We start from the raw sequence: 19,525 nt of genomic DNA, 5'->3' as shown, positions 1-19,525 counted from the left end.
GGTATGACTTTCACTTATTGAATGTCAATACTGAAATAAATTAAGTGTTCCAGTATATTCCAATTTATTGAGCTGCACCTGTATATCGCCAGTTTCTGCTCATGGTAAAGAGGTTAGCATCATTGAGAGTTAAGTGCCATATACTGTACTGTACAGTTATGAAGCTGTCACTAAAGGTACTGCTTTAGTATCCTCGATATTTTATTCATACAAGCAAGTAGCCGCTTGACAATTAGCCCTACGTTAATATAAACCCAGCCCCAGTCCTCGTCAACCAAAACCCAATGTCAGTTTTCAGTGGGTGGAATACCAGTGTTGATTCAAATTGTGTCAGACAGTATGAATATCTTGGAAACAATATGTAATAGTTTTTGTTAATTGATATTAGAATGACATCACGTACCTGAAGCTGAGGTGTAGGCTGTGATTCGCAGTCATCTTCACTGGCTGATTGCTTGTTCCAATGATGTATGGACTGAAGAGGGACGCAAAGTCACACAAGTCAAAAGGTATTATAATTTAATTTAGTACAAAATACCCCTCAAAATATTTGCATTAAATGCAAATATGTCACAAACTATGATCCTAAAAGATTTTAATACAATTTCTAACTCATTGTACATTACCATTGTAAATTAATTTGATTTTGAAAAAAAATCTACCCAAAGTGAGTGTACAAGCACATGCGGCAAAGATTCTCAATTCCCACTAACAACACATGCTAAACTAAGCGCCCCCTTAACATACAAAGCTTGTCACTAAGTCGAGGTCTTTGACTTCAACATACTTCATTAAGAGTTGAGATAGAAAGACCACAAAAAAATTACAATAGGACAAGTTACCACCAAAATTGGTAATAGCAAATCATGATATAACTACATCATGTTTTCTTAGATTTTGTTTTATGCATGGATTACCATTTGTGATATTTGCATGTCAGCGCTCCATTGACTAATTCACTGACTGAAGCCGGATCATGAATATCATCCACGATAATGACCAAAGGATTTTCTGAAGAACTGGTTTCTCTGTCTATTTGATTGGCCAAGTTCGAAAGATACAGTTGCAGATCCTGGGGAAGACAATACAAATAAAGTGGTTGAAAAGGTAATTATAAGAAACAGACAGGCCGTGTGATTGGTTTTCCTCTCACCTTGCAGGACTGCCGATGCATATTGAAGCTCACCACGATGCCATCGGAGACTTCGCGGGCGCTGCGGTCCACCAGGTACTCGGCCAGCCGCGACGCCAGGTAGGTCTTGCCCGTTCCACTTGGTCCGGATAGGATGAGTCTGCGGTGTTTGAGCAGCAGGCTGATGTAGTGTTGCATCATGGGTTTAGGTATGAGGGTCTCAAAGACGAGACTGTCCACACATTTCTCCTTTAAACCTGGGAACAGAGATTTTGCAGATACGGATAAAGATACAGACACAGGGATGTTCTGTTTTTATATAACAGTGTTCAGTGTCTTTGCTGTGTTTTTGCGTTTGACCCCGGAGAACACACTTTTTTTTTCTTTTTTTTTTTTGCAGTACTAGTTAAGTGTAACTGAACTACTATTACTACACAGTAGATGGCAGTGGCGCTGTCATTGTCGGCATGTGCGCAGGGAGTATAGAGCTCCGGAGGTCACGTGACTGGGCCATGCTGGCAGGATAGTTGCGGCGGCAGGCTAAGGATTTACATTGGAGAGCAATGATAAAATAAGCGTGTAACAATCATGTGTAACATTCCCCCTAAGTCAATTCATATCTCTTTTTGTTTAAATGGAAATAATGAGATGCATGTCCAAAATGGTTGAGTGCTTTTTACAACTACAGGTGGGGAGAACTACAATGGTGAGTCCATAGTGGTGAGCTATACAAAGGCTTGGAAGGTTACAAGTTTAGGTTAGGGGCCATGTGTACTTGCATGGCTGTGCAGTGCAAAACAGGCTAATTGTAGCCACTAATCCTGATTTAGATTCCAAAAATAATTTACATAAATTTGGTTTATGATTTTTTGCTTTGTAGGAAAAAGTGTTTTAATTGTGTTCCTGAGCTAATGCTGCTGATAAATGTGTATTTATTATTGAATTTATTCAAATTTCTTTTTTGTATCATGTAGTTCAATTAACTGGTCAAAAAATGTTTATCGCTTCATTCGGGATTTAATATACGTATGTTTGAATTTCGGTTGGCAGCGCGGTGGGTTGATAGGTTAGCACGTCCGCCTCACAGTTCAGAGGTCGTGGGTTCGATTCCGGCCCCGGCCTTCCTGTGTGGAGCTTGCATGTTCTTGCATGTGGGTTTTCCGCAGGTACTCTGATTTCCTCCCACATTCCCAAAACATGCATGGAACACTTAATGGAACACTCTAACTGGTCCCTAGCTGTGATTGTGAGTGTGACTGTTTGTCAGCCTTTGTGTGCCCTGCGATTGGCTGGCAACCAGTTCAGGGTGTACCCCGCCTACTGCCTGATGACAGCTGGGATAGGCTGCAGCACGCCCACAACTCTTGTGAGGATAAGCGGTGTAAATAATGGATGGATGAATTTCGGGCAAATTGATGCACTTTAAATCTTTTGTTATTGACTAAAAAACAATGTTAGTTATTCTTTGTTGTAAGTTGTTTATATTCCTTTCTTTTTTTCTGTTTCTTTCATGCTAACAAGGATAAAATGTCATGCAGAATTGTACTTATAACAATTTTATCGACAAATGACACTATTTATAGTCACGGCGGAGAGTTGGGGTGGGGTGTGAAATGTTGTCTTCTTCATAGGGAGTGTAAAAGAAAATAATTGAGTAGGACATGTGTAACCTGCGTGTAACAATCAAAGAGGCGTAATTTGGTGAAGCCTGAGGGTGGCCCTAATTCGGGTGTTTTCTTGATACATCTGCTGACACTGATCCTTTTTTTTTCACCTTTTAATATGATATAATGTCAATGTTCGGCCTTCATTGTAATGTGGTAGTACAGATGTTGGGCAGCCAGTGAACATATATGGCACAGGTGTGCCCGCCCAAAGTTTGACCCGTCCCGCCCCATCCCGCCCGCACCAATCAGCTGAGTCAGTCAGTGACCAGTGACATGCATCACTTGCTGTCTGCAATTGTGAAATAACTCAAAAGGTGCAATATGATGAGGCACTAGACCTTGGCACAGCTTCCGGAGTGAGGAGGCCAAAAGACGCTTAAGTCTACTGGAGGGAGTACACTTTTACAGTTATTTACAGTTATCCAATGCCCTTGCATGTGGGAAAAGGAGAGTGACAGTTGACGATGCACTTCTTCTTGCAAATATTTTTTTAATGGTCACATAGATTTACAATACAGTGTATTCAAAAGATGTTTGAATATGTTTAAATGTGTTAAAAGGGGAAGGGGTATAACCTTTAAAAATGTTTTTTTATTTGGTTTCTATACCCCAGCCTGTTGCGGGTGGTCCGGAACATATTCCCGAGATTAACAGGGGTTACCGGTACTTTTATTAGTATTACAATTTGGAATGAGACCAGTATAATCTTGAGACAATGTTATTTTTGGGCTGTTAATTAGAACACCCTCATCTGGGCCAAATGGGCTCAAATTTCTCTGGAAGCACACAAATGTCATTTCTAAGGTTTACCTCCCAGACAATACGAGCTAAACACAGCCACACAATCAGCGGCCTACTTCTGATCAACCTAAATTCAAGGACGACAAACCTGTTCAGCTCAATGCATATTGAAGGAAAACAACGTCGGGAAGAAGAAAGCATCATGCAAATTAGTTTAGGTGTCGCCTCGCATGCCCTTCATAAGCAATGTGTTGCCCAAGCATTTGGCTCTGAAAATAACCTCCAGTGTAGCGAGTCCACCGGCTAGTGCCAGTGTAAGGTTCCGCATTGACCGGTGGGTCGACCAGCTGGACCCGGCTGGCACAGAATTATGCAGCATCGAGTTACGCAGGATTTGGACATGATTTTCTGCATCACTCTGGCTTTTTTCAGTCTTCGTGCGGAGATGGTCTGTTGTTGACATGTTTCGTCTCTTACCAATGTACATGTGCAAAATTGGACTTTTCCCCCAGAGGCCATGGTTTAGTTTATTTGTTTAAAGTTCACACTTTTTCAATGATTTTTTACATCTTAAGCGGGCTATACACATATCGTAATTTGTATCAAATTTGAGCAATTTCCCTCCCTAGCAATCAAAGTCAGCAAAGGCCCGATTAGCAGATTTCTCAGAAAGATTGTCTTGAGTGATTATGCTGTGTTGTGCTGTAAGAGTGATTTTTGCTTTCTGAGCTGCTCAGAAAGTAAAAAGTCATTCACCACGATAAAATGGTTTAAGCAGTCTAATTTTTCTTTTCTAATGCAAGAGACCACACACTACCAGGATAAAAACAAATCTGCATTTGTTTTCTAACTGCACTAATGTTGTGTGGTGTACTTGTTTGTGTACCCCACTTAAGACGACCTGTAAAACCTGCACAAGATATGCGCATTGTTTTGCTTGTGTCAGTACACAAAACATGTTTTTTAGGTTGCCAGGTCTGCGCTACAAAGTATATTGGGAGTACAAGAAAAGTAGTTAAATGCGAAAAGTAATGATCAGATAGGATGAAAAGTAGGCCCAAATGTAGATTTGTCATAATTATTTAACTTTTAATCAAAAGAATCGCTTGTATCAAAACAAGCACATTTGAGGGCTTGCATAAGCAACTTTAGCTGACCTAGCAAATTCTGCTTCATGTTTAAAATTATACATGTCTTGTTCTTTACTGAAACTGCGGATGTAAATAAAAACCACCATCATCCAAAAATATGATTCCACACTCCATTGGTCAATTGTAGCTGTACCTTTGAGAGCCACGGTGATGCTGGTGGGACCCCGTGACATGCAACGAGAGGGCTGTGTCTCTGGCGCCTCTCCACCCAGTACCCTCTTGATGTGGCCCATGCTGTAGCTGTAGATGGAGTCCGTCGAAAGCCCAAGACTAGAGGTGGGATCCACTTTTGCAACATAAACCTGCAATGAATGGCACAGCACTGAATGCCAACGAATGGCATTAAAAGAAAGGAATCAGGGACTATAATGCTTATTTATACATATGGCAACCCCGATGGCATATATACAGGTATGCCTCCTAGAGTCTGTGAGTTTCTGATGATGCACATTAGAGCGCAAAGGCCGGTCTGAGATTGAAACCCTGAACTTCAGAACTGTGGGGCAGACGTGCTGACCACTACTTCACCTCATTAAACTTTATGTCACGATGACTGATAACACTGCACTGCTGACTCATTTTAAGTTAACAAAGATGGTTTCATTCCCCAACAAAGTGCTTTGGGTCCCGCTTTGTCTGCTTTATAAATATTTTTAGAACTATTTTATAGCAAACAAAGAGTTGATGGATGGTACACCTTGGAATAGTTGCCAGCCAACCGCTCACACCCACATTGACACATATGCCAGGTCATAGGTCAATATACAGCGTGACTGAGAAGTATTGACAGCGCTTCACTTTTTGGGTTGTGCCTTGTTCCAAAATTGATTACGTTCACTTTCTATTCATTCAACTCAATGGCGATTAAAGGTGATTAAGCGAAACTGTGTCAAGCTTTGGGCTTCATATTCAATAAGACTTGAGGCCGTAACCCCAAAATACTTCATGTCGCTATCGTCATAAACAAAGGACCCAGTGTCGTGTTAATGTTCGTCTCCCAGCATTCACACAATTGGAAAATCCTCAAACGTCAACGGTAAGAGTTCAGCTGGAGTCTTTGCCGTTATTGCATCTGCGTTTCCATCATCGCTTGCGCTAGTAGGAACCCTTTACACGTAACAGCATGCTAAAATTAAACGCAACAGCTGATTTACAAACGTCAGTATGCCGTTTACACATTCTGCGCCTGGGCCAGGTCGTACTCAAAGAGTAAGCCGTCTCACCTTGAACGCCTGGCTGACAGCAGAGTCCAGCATGGGCCAGTCCATCCTGCCGTTCACCCGGACGGTACCAAGGAAGAAGTCCTGCTGTTTCACCTCCTGCAAGGCAGGTGATGCGCATGTATCACAGTGTCTACAGGTCGACAAACAACGGCACACTTACGTCTTTGAAGACATGCAAATCTGCAACGCAAACCACCACCCGGACACGGTGGTCATCTCGCTGTGAGGACAGGCTGGCGTAATCCATGGAATCTGACAGAAGAAAACAGCGATTGGATGATTGACACAGGGATTTTCATTAAACCGGCATGCCAGGGTTTTTAACTATACCTGTGCTGGTTCTTCTGGCATCACGTACCGCAACAGAGTGTCGTGGTGACAAGTTGGCGAGAGAAGTGAGACCCGAGGACTGGGAGACGGAGCTGGAGGGTCCAGGAGATGGGCAGGGGGACAGGCCACTTGTCTTCAGTTGGTCGTTCTCCACCTTAAGACTGTCCACTGTCCTCTGTTGGCACAGGAATAACTTTATTAGTAAGGTCTTATGTAAAGGAGAGTGAACTCCAATATCTGATGGTAACTGAGGCTGGATTTTACAGTGCATGGTTCAGGTGCCATCATTTAATTTTTTTTCATTCCAATGAAATTTGGGATGGATTTAGTGGATTAAAATCAAACATACTGAGTCTGCCAATGCGAGTGCAGCATGATCACACATACAGGTATTGGATGCGCTTCATCAATACAAGCTTGACATCCGTGATACATACATATCAGCAACTGCCCAAACAGCACAAATAAACACATAAAAAAAATCTAAACCAGCGAAAGCATAGGAAATTAAATATGGTCTAAATATGCTACGTTAGAGGTGACTCCATCATTTAGTAAGCAAAATATTGCACGGTGACTAGTCAAGTAATTATTTTAAATTATTGGGGGGAAGAGTAACTCATACAAGGATATAAAAATATAGCATCTCCATTTAATGTATGGTAATCAACATTACCATCACCAGGGTATGTATGGTAAAATGCGTTGGACGTTGAGAGGAGCCTTGAGGTACCCCGTTTTAACATCAGCATTATAGTTGTAAGGGGTTTCGGTATGTGGGAAAAAAAGGCAATAAAGAAAAATATATTTATACCTGCATGTCGGACATGGTCTCCTGTAGCTGCCCCAGCTGATGGGCTGAGGTTAAAGCCTCCAGGCGGATGTCGGTAAGTTTCCGTTCCTTCTCCCACAGTTCCGAGCGAAGGTCAGACACAACCTTGTCATCCGCCACCTCGCTCCCCTCACAGAGTCTACAGGTGTTGAGATTCAATTTAATGCACTTTGTCTTCTGGTTCTTAGGCATGTTTAAGAGAGGGAGTCTTACCCGGATGATGAAGCAGAGGCTGAGGCTTTCATGGACGATGGCGGAGGATCAGCGCCATCACGGTTGACTTTAGGCGAAGGTGGTACAGATGACTCCGGGGTGGCAATTTCCTCAATGTCAGCATAGGGCCCCGTTGGCTTAGAGCCCTTCTTGCTGAAAGCCTTGTTGAACGAGCTGCGCAACTGTCAAGGGGAAAAGGGAACAGAAAATGTCCTTTTTACACCTAATACACAGTGCGGGGGGGGGGGGGGTTCTCGGCTTATAATGGTCCCGACATACATTTCAAGGTTAGAAATGTCACAGAATGAACTTGGTTGCGCAGCGGGATTTAAGACATACACACTGAGTGCTTAATGCCACTGTTTGCAAAGATGCAGTACATATTTAATCAAGTCTGAGCAGATGTGATTTTACCTGTCTGGCTGCTGTAAACTGCACACAAAAATCTATCGTAAATAAAGGGGTTCAACGAGACAACATGCGCTTAGGAACACAAGGAGCAAGGAAAAGATTTTTTACAAGTCATCGTAACTCACCTCATACACCTGAAATTAAAAACGGGTGGCGGCATGTGGGAGGGACAAGAGTTTTACTTAACAGCGGGATCATGAACACATGCGGGAAAGATTTTGTCGGTTTTGTCACTAGGTAAAAGTTGTCGTCAGTTGATCTGACTTAAATACGCGCGTCCTCACCCAGCTCTTCTTCTTCTTTTTCTTGGCCTCCTGTTCCTTGAGGCTGCCCATGCTTGAGTGGCTGGTAGTGCTGGTGAGGCTGGAGAGGCTTTCTGATGAGTTCTGACGATTTATCTGCAGTTCTGAATAGAATAAAACCACAACAGACACACATTTAGGAATGGACAGATCTAGAATTTTCAGTGTACAGCATTTCACAAAAGAGGGCACCCCTAAGAATTTTGTAAATCTTTTCTTATAACCTTTAATGGGACAACACTGAAGAAATGACACTTAAAATAAAATAACTCAGCATACAGCCATTGTCTAAAATGCTGGCAACAAAGGTGAGTACACTCCTAAGTGAATATATATTTTTTTTACCTTTTGACACGATTTCAGAATTATTGAGAGCACCCTGAATGATGTCATGTGCCTCAGTATTTTTGGTCTTCAGAATCTCGATGGTGTCCCTCAGGTCATTCAGTTCAGAATCCTGAGGAAAGAAAAAACACAACGGTGAATTTGTGGTGACACTGCCAGTGTCCCTATTCACAATTATCCATCTATAAAATCCAGCTCACTGGGTAAAAGGCAGAAAACATTCAGGATAGTTTTGCATTTCATTCACAAATTAGATTTTTTATTAAACACTTGACAACTAGAGTGCATCTACGTAGTAACATCATTTCACCAACCTTCTGATCAGAGGAAGCTGACAAGGTCTGCAGGCGAGCCGTCATCAGTGCCAGGCTCTGTTCAAAAGCTGCGACCAGGTTAGCCTGTTTAAAATGCACGGAGAGTTTCAATTCAGGTTCATCAGTTGCAACCGACAAGTCCACAAGCTCAGAAAATGACAGCAGCAGGAAGGGAGAATGGGTATTGAACAGTGGTGGGTGGCGTGATAGGCAGTGGTGTTGCACTGGAACTGAGCTAATGATGGGGTGTAATACACTACTCAAAAAATGTTTGGGATATTCGACTTTTGTCCAATTTTAGGGTAAACTTAATTCGCGCTATAACCTGAACAGGCGACCTTAATTCAACCTGCTCCAAAGTTTGAATTGAGATGTTTCCGTAGTAGCCTACCAAGTAGCGAATGGCAAAATTCACAACAGGCGTTTGATCCTTGAACATTACCAAAGATGTCGACTTCTTTGCCTTTCTGTGACTCTTACAGCCGCTCTTTGTCACTGTTGAATTTTGCTGATGACTTTGTGACATTCTAAGTTCACTGTAACTTCCCTATGAGAACATCCAGTTGAAGCCTCATAATGGTGAGGTGCTGTTGATCAGTTGTTAATTGTTGTCAAAAACAAATGAATGGAAATGACTGTTTCACCAAGTATAATCAAACCAGAAGATGTATTAGTTGATTTAGGGCTCAAACACCTGTTGTGATTTTTTTTTCTGGTCAGCTACTTGTTAGAGAACAGCAAGTTGTGCAACAGTTAGACATTGTGCATTGAAAAGGTTAGTGAAGGTCAAATTAAGTTAACATTTTGAGTTCATACTAAAATTTGTCCCAAATCCAATATCTCTAACTTTATGTTTGTATTAAGCAACAATTCCTATTTGAGATGCATGTTATTTCATCCAAGCGACAGTCCAACAAACCTGGCCTAACTGTTACACCCAACATCCACAGGAGTGACCGGTGATCAGGTAGGGGAGGGGGGCAGGCAGCGAGTAGCAGGAAGTCCGTGAGTCAATTAGCGACCAAGAGAATAAAAGAGAGTACAGTGGTGGTTAGGCGTGGGAATAACCCACACAGTGACACGCATACAAGCAGGTCTTTTATTCATAAACGTCCAGGTTAGTTAAAAGAAGTGAAAAGCATCAAAACAGAAAGTGAGTCAGTGTTAAATTGGTGTTAAAAATCTGGATTTACACTGCAAGGTCCAAGTGTCCACTTCCAATGTAATGCTCATGTCATGCACAGATGCCAAAAATTCACTTAAATAACTCCACGAATGTCAGCAGGTAGTGACAACACAGAAATAAACAAAAGCGCATTTAGTTGGAGCGGGCTTCTTGGCAATGTGGATCTATAGTAGGTTGAAGTGAGGAGCTTCATTTAGATATTTGTAGTACTTTGCTGCTATATTGTGGCTTCTATAGGCAATAATAAATGTTATAGCAGGATTGCAATAGGTAGCAGGTAGAGTGGGCCTACTGCAATCTGATAATGTGAAGCTCCCATTGATCTGTGTGTTTACAATGCACTCCCATTGAATTGATAAATATCCACATTATTTATATCACATTTTGCCTGTTTCTGATCGTATGTCAAATTCCAATTGCTTTTTCCCTCTTTATGCTGCCATGACTCATTTCCCAATAGTACCACTTGACAGCGGAAAAAAATGGAATCATGTCACATGAACAACACAGTGTAAATCCAGCCAATGTGCTGGAAGTCTGTATGAGTAGCAGGTAAAGGTGGAGGAGGTGTTGTTATGCTTTTAGAAGGAGAGTGACTGTAAGTCAAAGTCAAACTAGTTGTAAAGTCATACATACGTTGGCGGACAGCTGCATGGTCAAGTCGGCGACTTTCTCCTGCGAGGATTCCAGCTCACGGCGCAGTTTGCGGATTTGCTAAGGACGAAAGGTCACCCGACAGCTCGTTAAACAGTTATTTTTATTATTCGTATTATTATATGGACTAAGGAACAGAACAGAAGTGAATCAGAGTTTAGTTGTGATTATGTCACATACAGTCAACAGGTAAAACCTAAAAAAAAAGCATTTTACAAAGCCTGGATAAGGGCAACAATGAAGGATAAAAAATGAAATTTAGCCTAAACCTTACTCCATCCCAGTTAAGCAACCTTCTGTGTGTGTGTGGTTTTTTTTTTAAGATTTTCTATGGCTATTTGTTACTTTTGCTTTTAATGACATGTTCCAAAAAGAATGACCAGGTTCCACGAGAACATACAGGTGCATATCAATACACTTGAATATAGTGTAATCCTCGTTTTAAATTCAGTAATTCAAATGAAAAAGTGAAACTTGTCTATTCACTGCAAAAATAGTAAAATATTTGGTCTTTTTTTTTACTCACCATTATTCTGAAAAGTATTCCTATGTCTTTAATAAGACCTCACAAAGTGAATATGTTTATTTTAATTGTTTAAACACTCACATGACAGTTGAGGGAAAAAAAGACTTGTCCTGAAATGGGTTGCGATTGACTGTGGAGATTCTACTGCATATACTGATGGGCAGTAATGCAACACGAGGATGATTCAGAGAATGTTATGATGTGTGAAAATGGCTTCTGTGTAGACTTTTGATGGAGTTAAGTTCCCATTTAATACAACACAGAACAACTGACAAATGGACCTAATCCAACAGAAAATGACCCAGTTGTGATTCCACAGCCTTACCTCTCCTTGTATCCTGTCCTCATTCTACGGAAGGCATTGCGAAAGCATGTAAATGAGAGTAACTTGAGTACAAGTTGTTAAAATTGCAGTAAACAAACATGACACTGTAGTTGGCTGGACTCCTTGTGAACCGTTTGGACTAAATAATGATCATAAACAGCAATATTAGTTCTCTACTGCAATAGCAGGTCATTGAAAGTGCTATTATTCAAGTGGAAAGGCCTGCACATAATTTGGATGAAAACATAATTTACTCACCGAGGACGAGTAGTTGGATGAAGCGTTGGAAGCTAAAGAGAGCACAGAGCCGTGTACTGCAAAAGGAAAAAAAAAAAAAAAAGTCAGATATTTAAACCCTAGTTGGTTCCTGACTGAAGAACTGCATTGGCAGTTTTTCACCCAGAGAAACAACAATGCTCACTTTTGATTGACGCTGTCCATGACAGTTTATACCTGGGTGCGAGACAAATGTCAACAATCCATCCACACCCTGCCTTCCAGTGGCCATGGTTGAGTTCATTTGGTTAAAGTAACCGCTTACAGATATTTTTACTAGCTTAAGGGGATAGTCAACCCAAACATATTGTTTTCATTGTTCTATGCAAGCCCAATAGTTGAAACAAGGCATTCTGACAAATATTGCGTTTGTGGAAAAAGAGTTAATCCACCCGTGTTTAGCCATCTCTGGGGGCGGCCATTTTGTCACTTCTGTCAACTGAAAATGACATCACAACTGCTCCTGGCTCAGGTAAGGACCAATCAGGGCTGACCTGTTTTGTGAAGCTGCGCCGTGATTGGTCGTTACCTGAGCCCTGAGCAGTTGTGATGTCATTTTCAGTCGACAGAAGTGACAAAATGGCCACCCCTGAGATCGCTAAAAAGGGATGGATTTTGCTGCTTAACTCATATTCCACAAAGGCAATATTAATCATAATGTGTTTCAACTAGTGGGCCTGCTGGGAACATATTCTTGAAAAAAATTTCTTTGGGTTGATTTCCCCCTTTAAAGTGGGTACACACACACTGCCAACTGGATAAAATGTGAGTATTTTCCGTTTCTTGCGATATACAGCAAGTAAGCAAATGCCCAATTATTGGATGTTTCTGAAGAGTTATCATTTTTACCCTGCTTTTTTTTCCCCCATGGCTCACCGTCATCTGCCGGTTCACGGAAAGAGCCGGAGCGCATCATGCTTTTGGGCCGCTCCGCTAGCGACATGGTGCTGCCCAGCGGGGAAGAGCCGTAAAGCTCGCAATCACCGGGGGGCCCAATGCTGTTGGAGCGTGATATCCTTGGGGTGCCCGAGGAAGAAATTGGGGCAACTATCATGAAAGAAAAAGAGAGACACACAGTGAGCAGAAAATGGGGGAGGCTACGGTTCACACACGAGTCAGTAAACTGCAACAGTAAATGCTAACTTTAGCTTTGTTTGGTTTTTGCCTTTGTCTCCCAGCTGCCACCCTTTGTAAATATCTCCTTTTTTCTACAGCACTTATTGAGATTGCGGGTGAGTTGAAGTCTAACCCAGCTGACTTCAGGGTGAGTGTCGGGGTAAATCCTGGCCTGGTCACTAGCCAATTGTAAGCCACATACAGACCAACAAGAGTTCACACTTACATGCTCACCTATGGACAATTCCTTCAGTGAATCTAACACACGTTTTTAATTGTGGAAAGAAGCCACAGAAATGGAAGAAAAACCCTTAGTTCTTAATTCTTCATCGTGTCAGGGCATTTTGGAGAATTTCATCCTCCCACCTTTGTGGGAACAATGGGCGGGGCGAGGCATTTGCTCTCTCTGCCCCAGTGCACAAAGCAAGTGCCAGACCATGATTCAGTCCTTGAAAAAATCTCCACTGAACTGAGGTGTAGGGAATGGGTCGCTCACCCACGTTGGTGAGAGGAGCTTTGGTGGCGGACAGGAGGTGGATGGTGCGGGTGGGCGACGGCAGCTGAGGCGGGCTGTCGCGCTCGGACGCCGCGTTATGCGAATGGCGTCGCCCCGGTTTTATGCCGTCGCTCTCCGACAGGCTCGAGCTGCAGCGTCTTGGGGAGAAAAGGCCGGATGCTTCAGTGTCAAACAAAACGGCACGCAAAAATGAGGCGTGATGACAAGTGGTCCTTGGTTTACAACTGAGTTCCGGATAGGTATGAGGGCTGGAATGCCGTCGTCTCAATGATAGCGATTGCTAACCACTGTTAAGATGCACATAAGTGTGAAATCATCCAACTTCACTCGATTGGTTTAGAAATTAACATTCACTTTCTGTACATACTGCAAATAATGTAACTTTGGTCATCTTTCTACGACAGCGATGTATAGTGACAGACAGAACTATTAAATGCTCTTCCACTAGATGGCGCGATGCACCTGTGTTTCCACCTGTTACCATTCATAAAAGTGCATAATAGCTTTGTGTTCAACTAAACAGGGCCAAATTTGACACCAATTTTGACTAAATTTGACTAGAATTACTTTCTGTGACGCTTTTTTCTTGCCAGTGTACTGTGAGATTTATCTTGCATAAAGTAGGTGCCTAGGATCAATAACGAGTGAGACACATTGCTAAAACCTATGCTAACGCAGTTGTAAAGACCAGCGTATACCGAGGACCATCTGTATATGAACATACTCTAAGCCTTTCTTTGGCAAGGTGTTCCTGTCGGTTTGCAACCTGTGGAAAGAAAACAGAACAAATCTGTATTAACTATAAAAAAAAACCCTAAAAAAACAAACACTTGCTGCCTTCAATGGCTTTTGATGTGACACTGACTCTTCGGAGAGGTTGAGAGACGTCCTGCTCCCGGCGCCCCACGTGCCCACTCCCCTCTCATTATCCTGCGACTCTCTGGTGCTAAACCTGGCTCGAGAGGGCACGCTCATCTGCAGGGGGAGCGACTCCATGCTGCGGTGCATAGTTGACAGTTTGCGATACAGCAGGGGCGAACCCCCCATGTCGCTTGTATATGAGCCGGGAGAGTCGATGTGCAGCACGGGGGCCGGGCTGGGGGTCAGACGGACCGCTGAGTGGGAGGAAGCCAGGTCCTGGAGCTTGGAGTAAGGGGGGACTTTGGGAGGGAGGTCCTGAATGGTCACGCAGGAGTCCAGACTGTTGGAGTTGACCTTGTCCAGGTGAGCCAAGCTGGGTGGACGTCCCAAAGACTTGGCTAACATCCTATAGGAAGAAGACACAAACAACAGAATATGTCATACAGCAACTGCATCCACCCATTTAATATACTTATCCTATTCAGAATTGCATAGGAACTGTAGCCTGTACCAAATGACCGAAAGGCAGACTACAACCTGGACTGTTCACTAGATTGGACCATGAAGCAGGAATTGTTGATCCCTGCATGAAGTTGAGCTCTGTGAACCACAGTTTTACCAATGACAATACAGAAGCAATTTGTTCAGAGTATCTTTTTTGTTTCTACTTTCCATCAGTCCATTTTCTGGAGCACTTTTTTGGGACACAGGTGCGCTGGATCTTACTCCAGATGACTTTGGGGCAAGGACCAGGGTACACAACATAGGGTATGGGCGATAATTCAATATTAAGATGTATCACGATAGACGTGTGATCGATGTCAATACAAAATGCATTCAATAACGTGTCGGATGAAAAAAAAACTGTAGACAAAAGCTACAGTATGCCGTTAGATTTTACCCACAATTACAAGCATGAACGAGGGAATTCTTTTGTGCGCAGCCAAGTGCACGTCTGCTGGGTGCCCACCTGCAGAACAAGACAAAGTCTTTGTGTACGCACGCACAAAAAATAAATACAGTATATATCGATATCGACTGATATGAATTACTATCGTGATACACCTTTGAGCCATATCGCCCAGCCCTAACACAACACAGTTTAGAGTCTTCATAAATGTTTTGGGAATGTGAGGGGACCCTCTGTGGCGTGAATCCATGTAAACTGTTGACTTACCACAGTTTGCACATCACATCTATATTCTGTGAACAACTAAACTACACTGCTATCCTCTCATCTATACAAGTAAGAAGATGCCTCTAGGGCGAGATGGCGGCACCTTGGTGTGGTGGGCGATGACAATTCGGGATATTTGCTGCTGCTGGTATGTCTCAGGCCGTGCAGTTTCACCACGGATTCTCGCGAGGACTCAGACGGAACCTGATCTCCTTTCAGGGAAGCACAGTCTATGTCAATATCGGCGCACACAGCTTTGGCCCTGGCCTTCTCCTTCTCCCGGTCGGTCTGGTTCACCGGAACGAACATGGTCCGATTTGACATTTTGCTATTCAAACTTCTTTCGGCGGCTTCTTTCACTCTGGGGCTTGCTGAGGCCATGCTGACGGGCTTCAGGGCCAGCAGATTCGAGTCGACAGTGCCGCTGACGGGTCGGGACGCGGGGCGACCGATGACGCTGAGCGTGCTGGATTTGGCGGGTCGTGGCAGGCTGCGGTACTGGATGCTGTTCCGGGCATTGGGCCCCAGAAAGCTAGGCTCGCCGCTGGCATCAAAGCTGTTCTTGCGACCAGAAGGCGCTCCTAACCCCACAGGCTTCAATGACATGCCTGAGGACTTGGGAATTTTCCCCACAGTAGCAGAGCCACTGGAGATGGTGGCACCCCCTGCTGTCAGCACCGTGGCGGTACCAGTGGCTGCGGGCGTCCTCTTGTAACCAAAGGAGGCTCCTGTCGTGGGTTTGACTAAACCAGACGGGGGCTTTCGAGTCTCCATATGATGATCCCGGCCGGCGTCCGAACGTGATCGTTGGAGACCTGCCGTCTTGATGGAAATCTTGGACTTATCCTGCGGCTTGTCATTTTTGGGCGCTGCATAGAGAAAAAGAAAACACACACAAAAAAAGACTACATTTGTCAGTCCACACTTTGCATACATTCCCAGCAATAAAAGGAAGGACAGAAAGTTAAAAGGGCATCAAAATGATGAATTACATGAAAGTGAAATGACTAGCCTGCAACACATAAAACATTTGCATTCCAGCCAAGTTAAACTATAAGCAAGGAAACATCTGTGTTTACTTGGAGGAACTTTTATGTGCCTCACGTGTGAATCACTGCCAGACTTTTGATTCATAAAAGGTAATATCAGTCGTTATTATTAAAGTCAATGTAAAACCAAATATGGGCACATAATCAAAGCAAACTTTTGTCTCTTATGCATTGTTATGATGTATTTATTTTATTAATCTGAGGACAGGTATGAGTAGTAAATCGGTTTTAGCTGAGTCCTAACATATTGTCTGAGACAAAATGTCATTAAAATATTTGGCCTTTCTACTCAATGTTTCATAGGTATTAGTTACTGTTGAATTTGTTAACCCTTAAGATTTTATGTCAGTTCTTTATCAGACACTGATTAAAATACAGGGGGTATCGATTTACCAGCAAGCTCTGCTACTTTATCCATAGTCTCTAGCGTTTGTCCTTATTAAGGTCATATGAGCTAGAACAAATCACAGATGACTTATGGGTGAGTAGCAGACTACATACAACCCGGACTGGTCGTTAACCAATCCAATCGCAGAGGACATATACTATAGACAAACAATCATGCTATTCCCGATAAAGAGTCCCGTTTTGCCCACTATACAAATAAGATCTATTTTATATAAAAAGAATGACGTGGTGGATGGTGGATCTCACCTGCCACTCTCAGCATGCTCTGCGACGTGTGGGTGATGGGCGAGGTGACCCCCACCGGAGGATTCCGACTCTTCTTAAAGCTCCCCGGTGCACCCAGACTTTGAGGCTTCCTGGCTTCCCCTTTGACGCTCAGCTCGTCGCTCAGACTGGGCGGCTTCTTCCTCCACTTGCTCGGCGCTTCTGTCTTCAGACTGCCCGTGTCGTACCCGCACGCGTCCAGCTTGCGGCTCGCCTTGCCGTCCTCACTGTACCAGGAGAGTCCGCTCTCCACCAGGGAGCGCTTCTCGGCGTCGGTCCGGAGCTGTTGCGAGGCGAGAGGCGCAGTGAGGATAACAATCGCGTGCTGTCTGTTATCTCCCACCGACTGCACTGCTAGTTGTAATCTTTGTTTCATCTAAGCTGCATTCCAGAGGGGAAGACGTAGAGATAAGTCAACTGCCCCGAGCAGTGGAAGGAAAAACAACGGCAAGGATGGATACCCCCAGCCCCCCTCTACTCACAACTATTATAGATTTAAACATATATTATGAAAATGTTACTTTTTAAATGTTTGCATTCACATAATTAGGTCTCTGGGGTGCCTGCCAATCTAATAGGTGCGAAATTAAACCAATTTGTCTGGCGACACGTCCATGCATCACATACATCTGGTGGTGTTTTTGAACTGTTGCATCGACAAGTTAAAATGCCTTTATTACATTGATGGACCCTCCATTTTTTTCCACAGTGTGAACTCCACTCCTGGTAGTTTTGTTAATGAAAGCAGGACTTGCCATTGGCCAAGCAGTATATGGGGTGAAAATTATTTGCCATTATTAGCCATCAAATTGCATGGATCGAAGAGTAACACTACAACCACTCCAGCTTTCTCATGGTCTTTTCTCATGTTTAGTTGTATAAGTGAGGCAAGGCGACCTCGAGATGGGAGCACATAGCTCAGGTCGAAAGAGTCCAACGTGGATAAATAACTGCTTTTTCAAGGTATACATTATATGGAAGTATGTATTTGGAAGCATGATAAACTGCAATTACCTTCCCCCTTTCACGACATACAATGTGAAAATGATACCACTACTTTTGTCTGTTTCTCAGCAGGAATCTAAGACGCTAGTTACTTTATTAATCGCTAAAAACAATTAAGCCCAGCTCTAGGTCAAATGGTTACATGTCGCTTCTTTAAATACAGTTTTCTCAGCTAACCATGACAGAAGAGTTGCGTCTGGATCCCAACGGCGTGTTCGGGAGCGAGTTGAGGGACGAGCTGGCGTTCAATTCCTCGGAGCTTATATTGTCTGAAACCTCGCCGTCACCGTCACTGAGCCCGCTGCTGATGGAGCTGCTTTCATCCCATCTGAAAGGGAGAACCAAAATATACATAAAACTAATGACGACCATATGATGGGCAGATCTGTTGAGCCTATAAATCCTGACATTAGCGTGAGGAAAAAGTGTCAGACTATAATAAACAGGTGATTTAGACTTATTTATGAGTGTGTGATAAACGATCATGATCCATGACAGTCATTTGAATCTTTATTGACTGTTGCTTCAAGAGAAACTTTCCGGGATGTGCCACTAAATCACGCCGGATTAAAAAAAATAAAAAAATAAAGAAGACCTCTGACAGCTTCAGGGTTAGTTCAGGGTCTGGTCCGGGTGAGGGGAAATCGAAGTGACAACCTCCCTCCCAACTGTCCCCATCTCAACACAACCTCCTGCATCGCCTTGAAACAGATGCTGCCCATTTGGTCCTAGTGGCCAAGAAGTGAAAACAGACCTCCCCGCGTGGGGCCATGGATGCATGACTCAAATGAACTGCACAGAGTTAAACAAGTCCGCCTGGAGGTAAATATTAAAAGCAATAAAACACATGGAGTTCAAGCCCAGTTAGGATTAAGTATAATTACACAGTTGGTTGTCAAGTTTCTGCTGGCCTGCTCTCAGAAATGTGCTACAGTGGAAAAAGGTTAACTACTAAGAACCTCTCAGGGTTGAGTCGGTTTTCTTCGTTTCTGGTTGCCCACGAATTGCCATTTGTGGCTATGAAGCCTAAAATTAGCAAGGAACTTCCCATACACACTCAGATGATTAACCTTGATGCTTTGTAACTAGTTCTACCACTTAAAAGGTTCATATGTGACAGTGACAGTGTCGACTTGGGCCACATTAATCATACTTCATTGTTGATATGACATAATAAATTTGAATTACAAGATTACATTTAAGCAATTCTTAAAATGATTGCAAATAAATACTTTTTGAGTGTAAGTGTATCTTCACTGTTACATTAGCTTTCTTTAGTAAAGATTAGCCAATTGAATATACTACAAGCAAATATTTTGGGTTTATGTTAGTGTTTTCTCCGTTCGCTATGAAATTGCAATTAAAGACTTTAATAAATTACTACAATTCATAATAAATGACTGATGCAATAATGTGAGCATTTTCACTGTTAAAGCAGCACTGGGCAAGAAATCGACCTTAATAATTTGTTTTCACAACTCTTGATGAAACATTGACTTG

The 19,525-nt window shown here is 43.0% G+C and overlaps 1 protein-coding gene across 1 annotated transcript in view; it reads right to left on the bottom strand.

Annotated features, from left to right (window-relative positions):
• nav1b (neuron navigator 1b) overlaps window positions 1-19,525 on the bottom strand; it is a 43,714-nt gene that overhangs the window by 7,245 nt on the left and 16,944 nt on the right. The window contains exons 4-25 of the mRNA XM_086039502.1: window positions 18,203-18,353; window positions 17,003-17,303; window positions 15,403-16,168; window positions 14,127-14,528; window positions 13,986-14,027; window positions 13,241-13,398; window positions 12,505-12,675; window positions 11,611-11,666; window positions 11,353-11,376; window positions 10,484-10,561; window positions 8,662-8,745; window positions 8,348-8,459; window positions 7,985-8,106; window positions 7,290-7,471; window positions 7,059-7,215; window positions 6,245-6,419; window positions 6,075-6,166; window positions 5,915-6,010; window positions 4,825-4,993; window positions 1,154-1,389; window positions 918-1,072; window positions 404-475 (exon numbers count right to left, since the gene is read on the bottom strand). Coding sequence (XP_085895628.1) covers window positions 404-475; window positions 918-1,072; window positions 1,154-1,389; window positions 4,825-4,993; window positions 5,915-6,010; window positions 6,075-6,166; window positions 6,245-6,419; window positions 7,059-7,215; window positions 7,290-7,471; window positions 7,985-8,106; window positions 8,348-8,459; window positions 8,662-8,745; window positions 10,484-10,561; window positions 11,353-11,376; window positions 11,611-11,666; window positions 12,505-12,675; window positions 13,241-13,398; window positions 13,986-14,027; window positions 14,127-14,528; window positions 15,403-16,168; window positions 17,003-17,303; window positions 18,203-18,353 — 3,801 coding nt within the window. The remainder of the gene's footprint in view (window positions 1-403; window positions 476-917; window positions 1,073-1,153; window positions 1,390-4,824; window positions 4,994-5,914; window positions 6,011-6,074; window positions 6,167-6,244; window positions 6,420-7,058; window positions 7,216-7,289; window positions 7,472-7,984; window positions 8,107-8,347; window positions 8,460-8,661; window positions 8,746-10,483; window positions 10,562-11,352; window positions 11,377-11,610; window positions 11,667-12,504; window positions 12,676-13,240; window positions 13,399-13,985; window positions 14,028-14,126; window positions 14,529-15,402; window positions 16,169-17,002; window positions 17,304-18,202; window positions 18,354-19,525) is intronic.

The sequence above is a fragment of the Filicampus tigris genome, chromosome 9, assembly GCF_054856515.1.
Source record: "Filicampus tigris isolate MCC_2025a chromosome 9, RoL_Ftig_1.0, whole genome shotgun sequence".
NCBI lineage: Eukaryota > Metazoa > Chordata > Actinopteri > Syngnathiformes > Syngnathidae > Filicampus > Filicampus tigris.
This window is presented reverse-complemented; position numbering and strand designations above follow the sequence as displayed.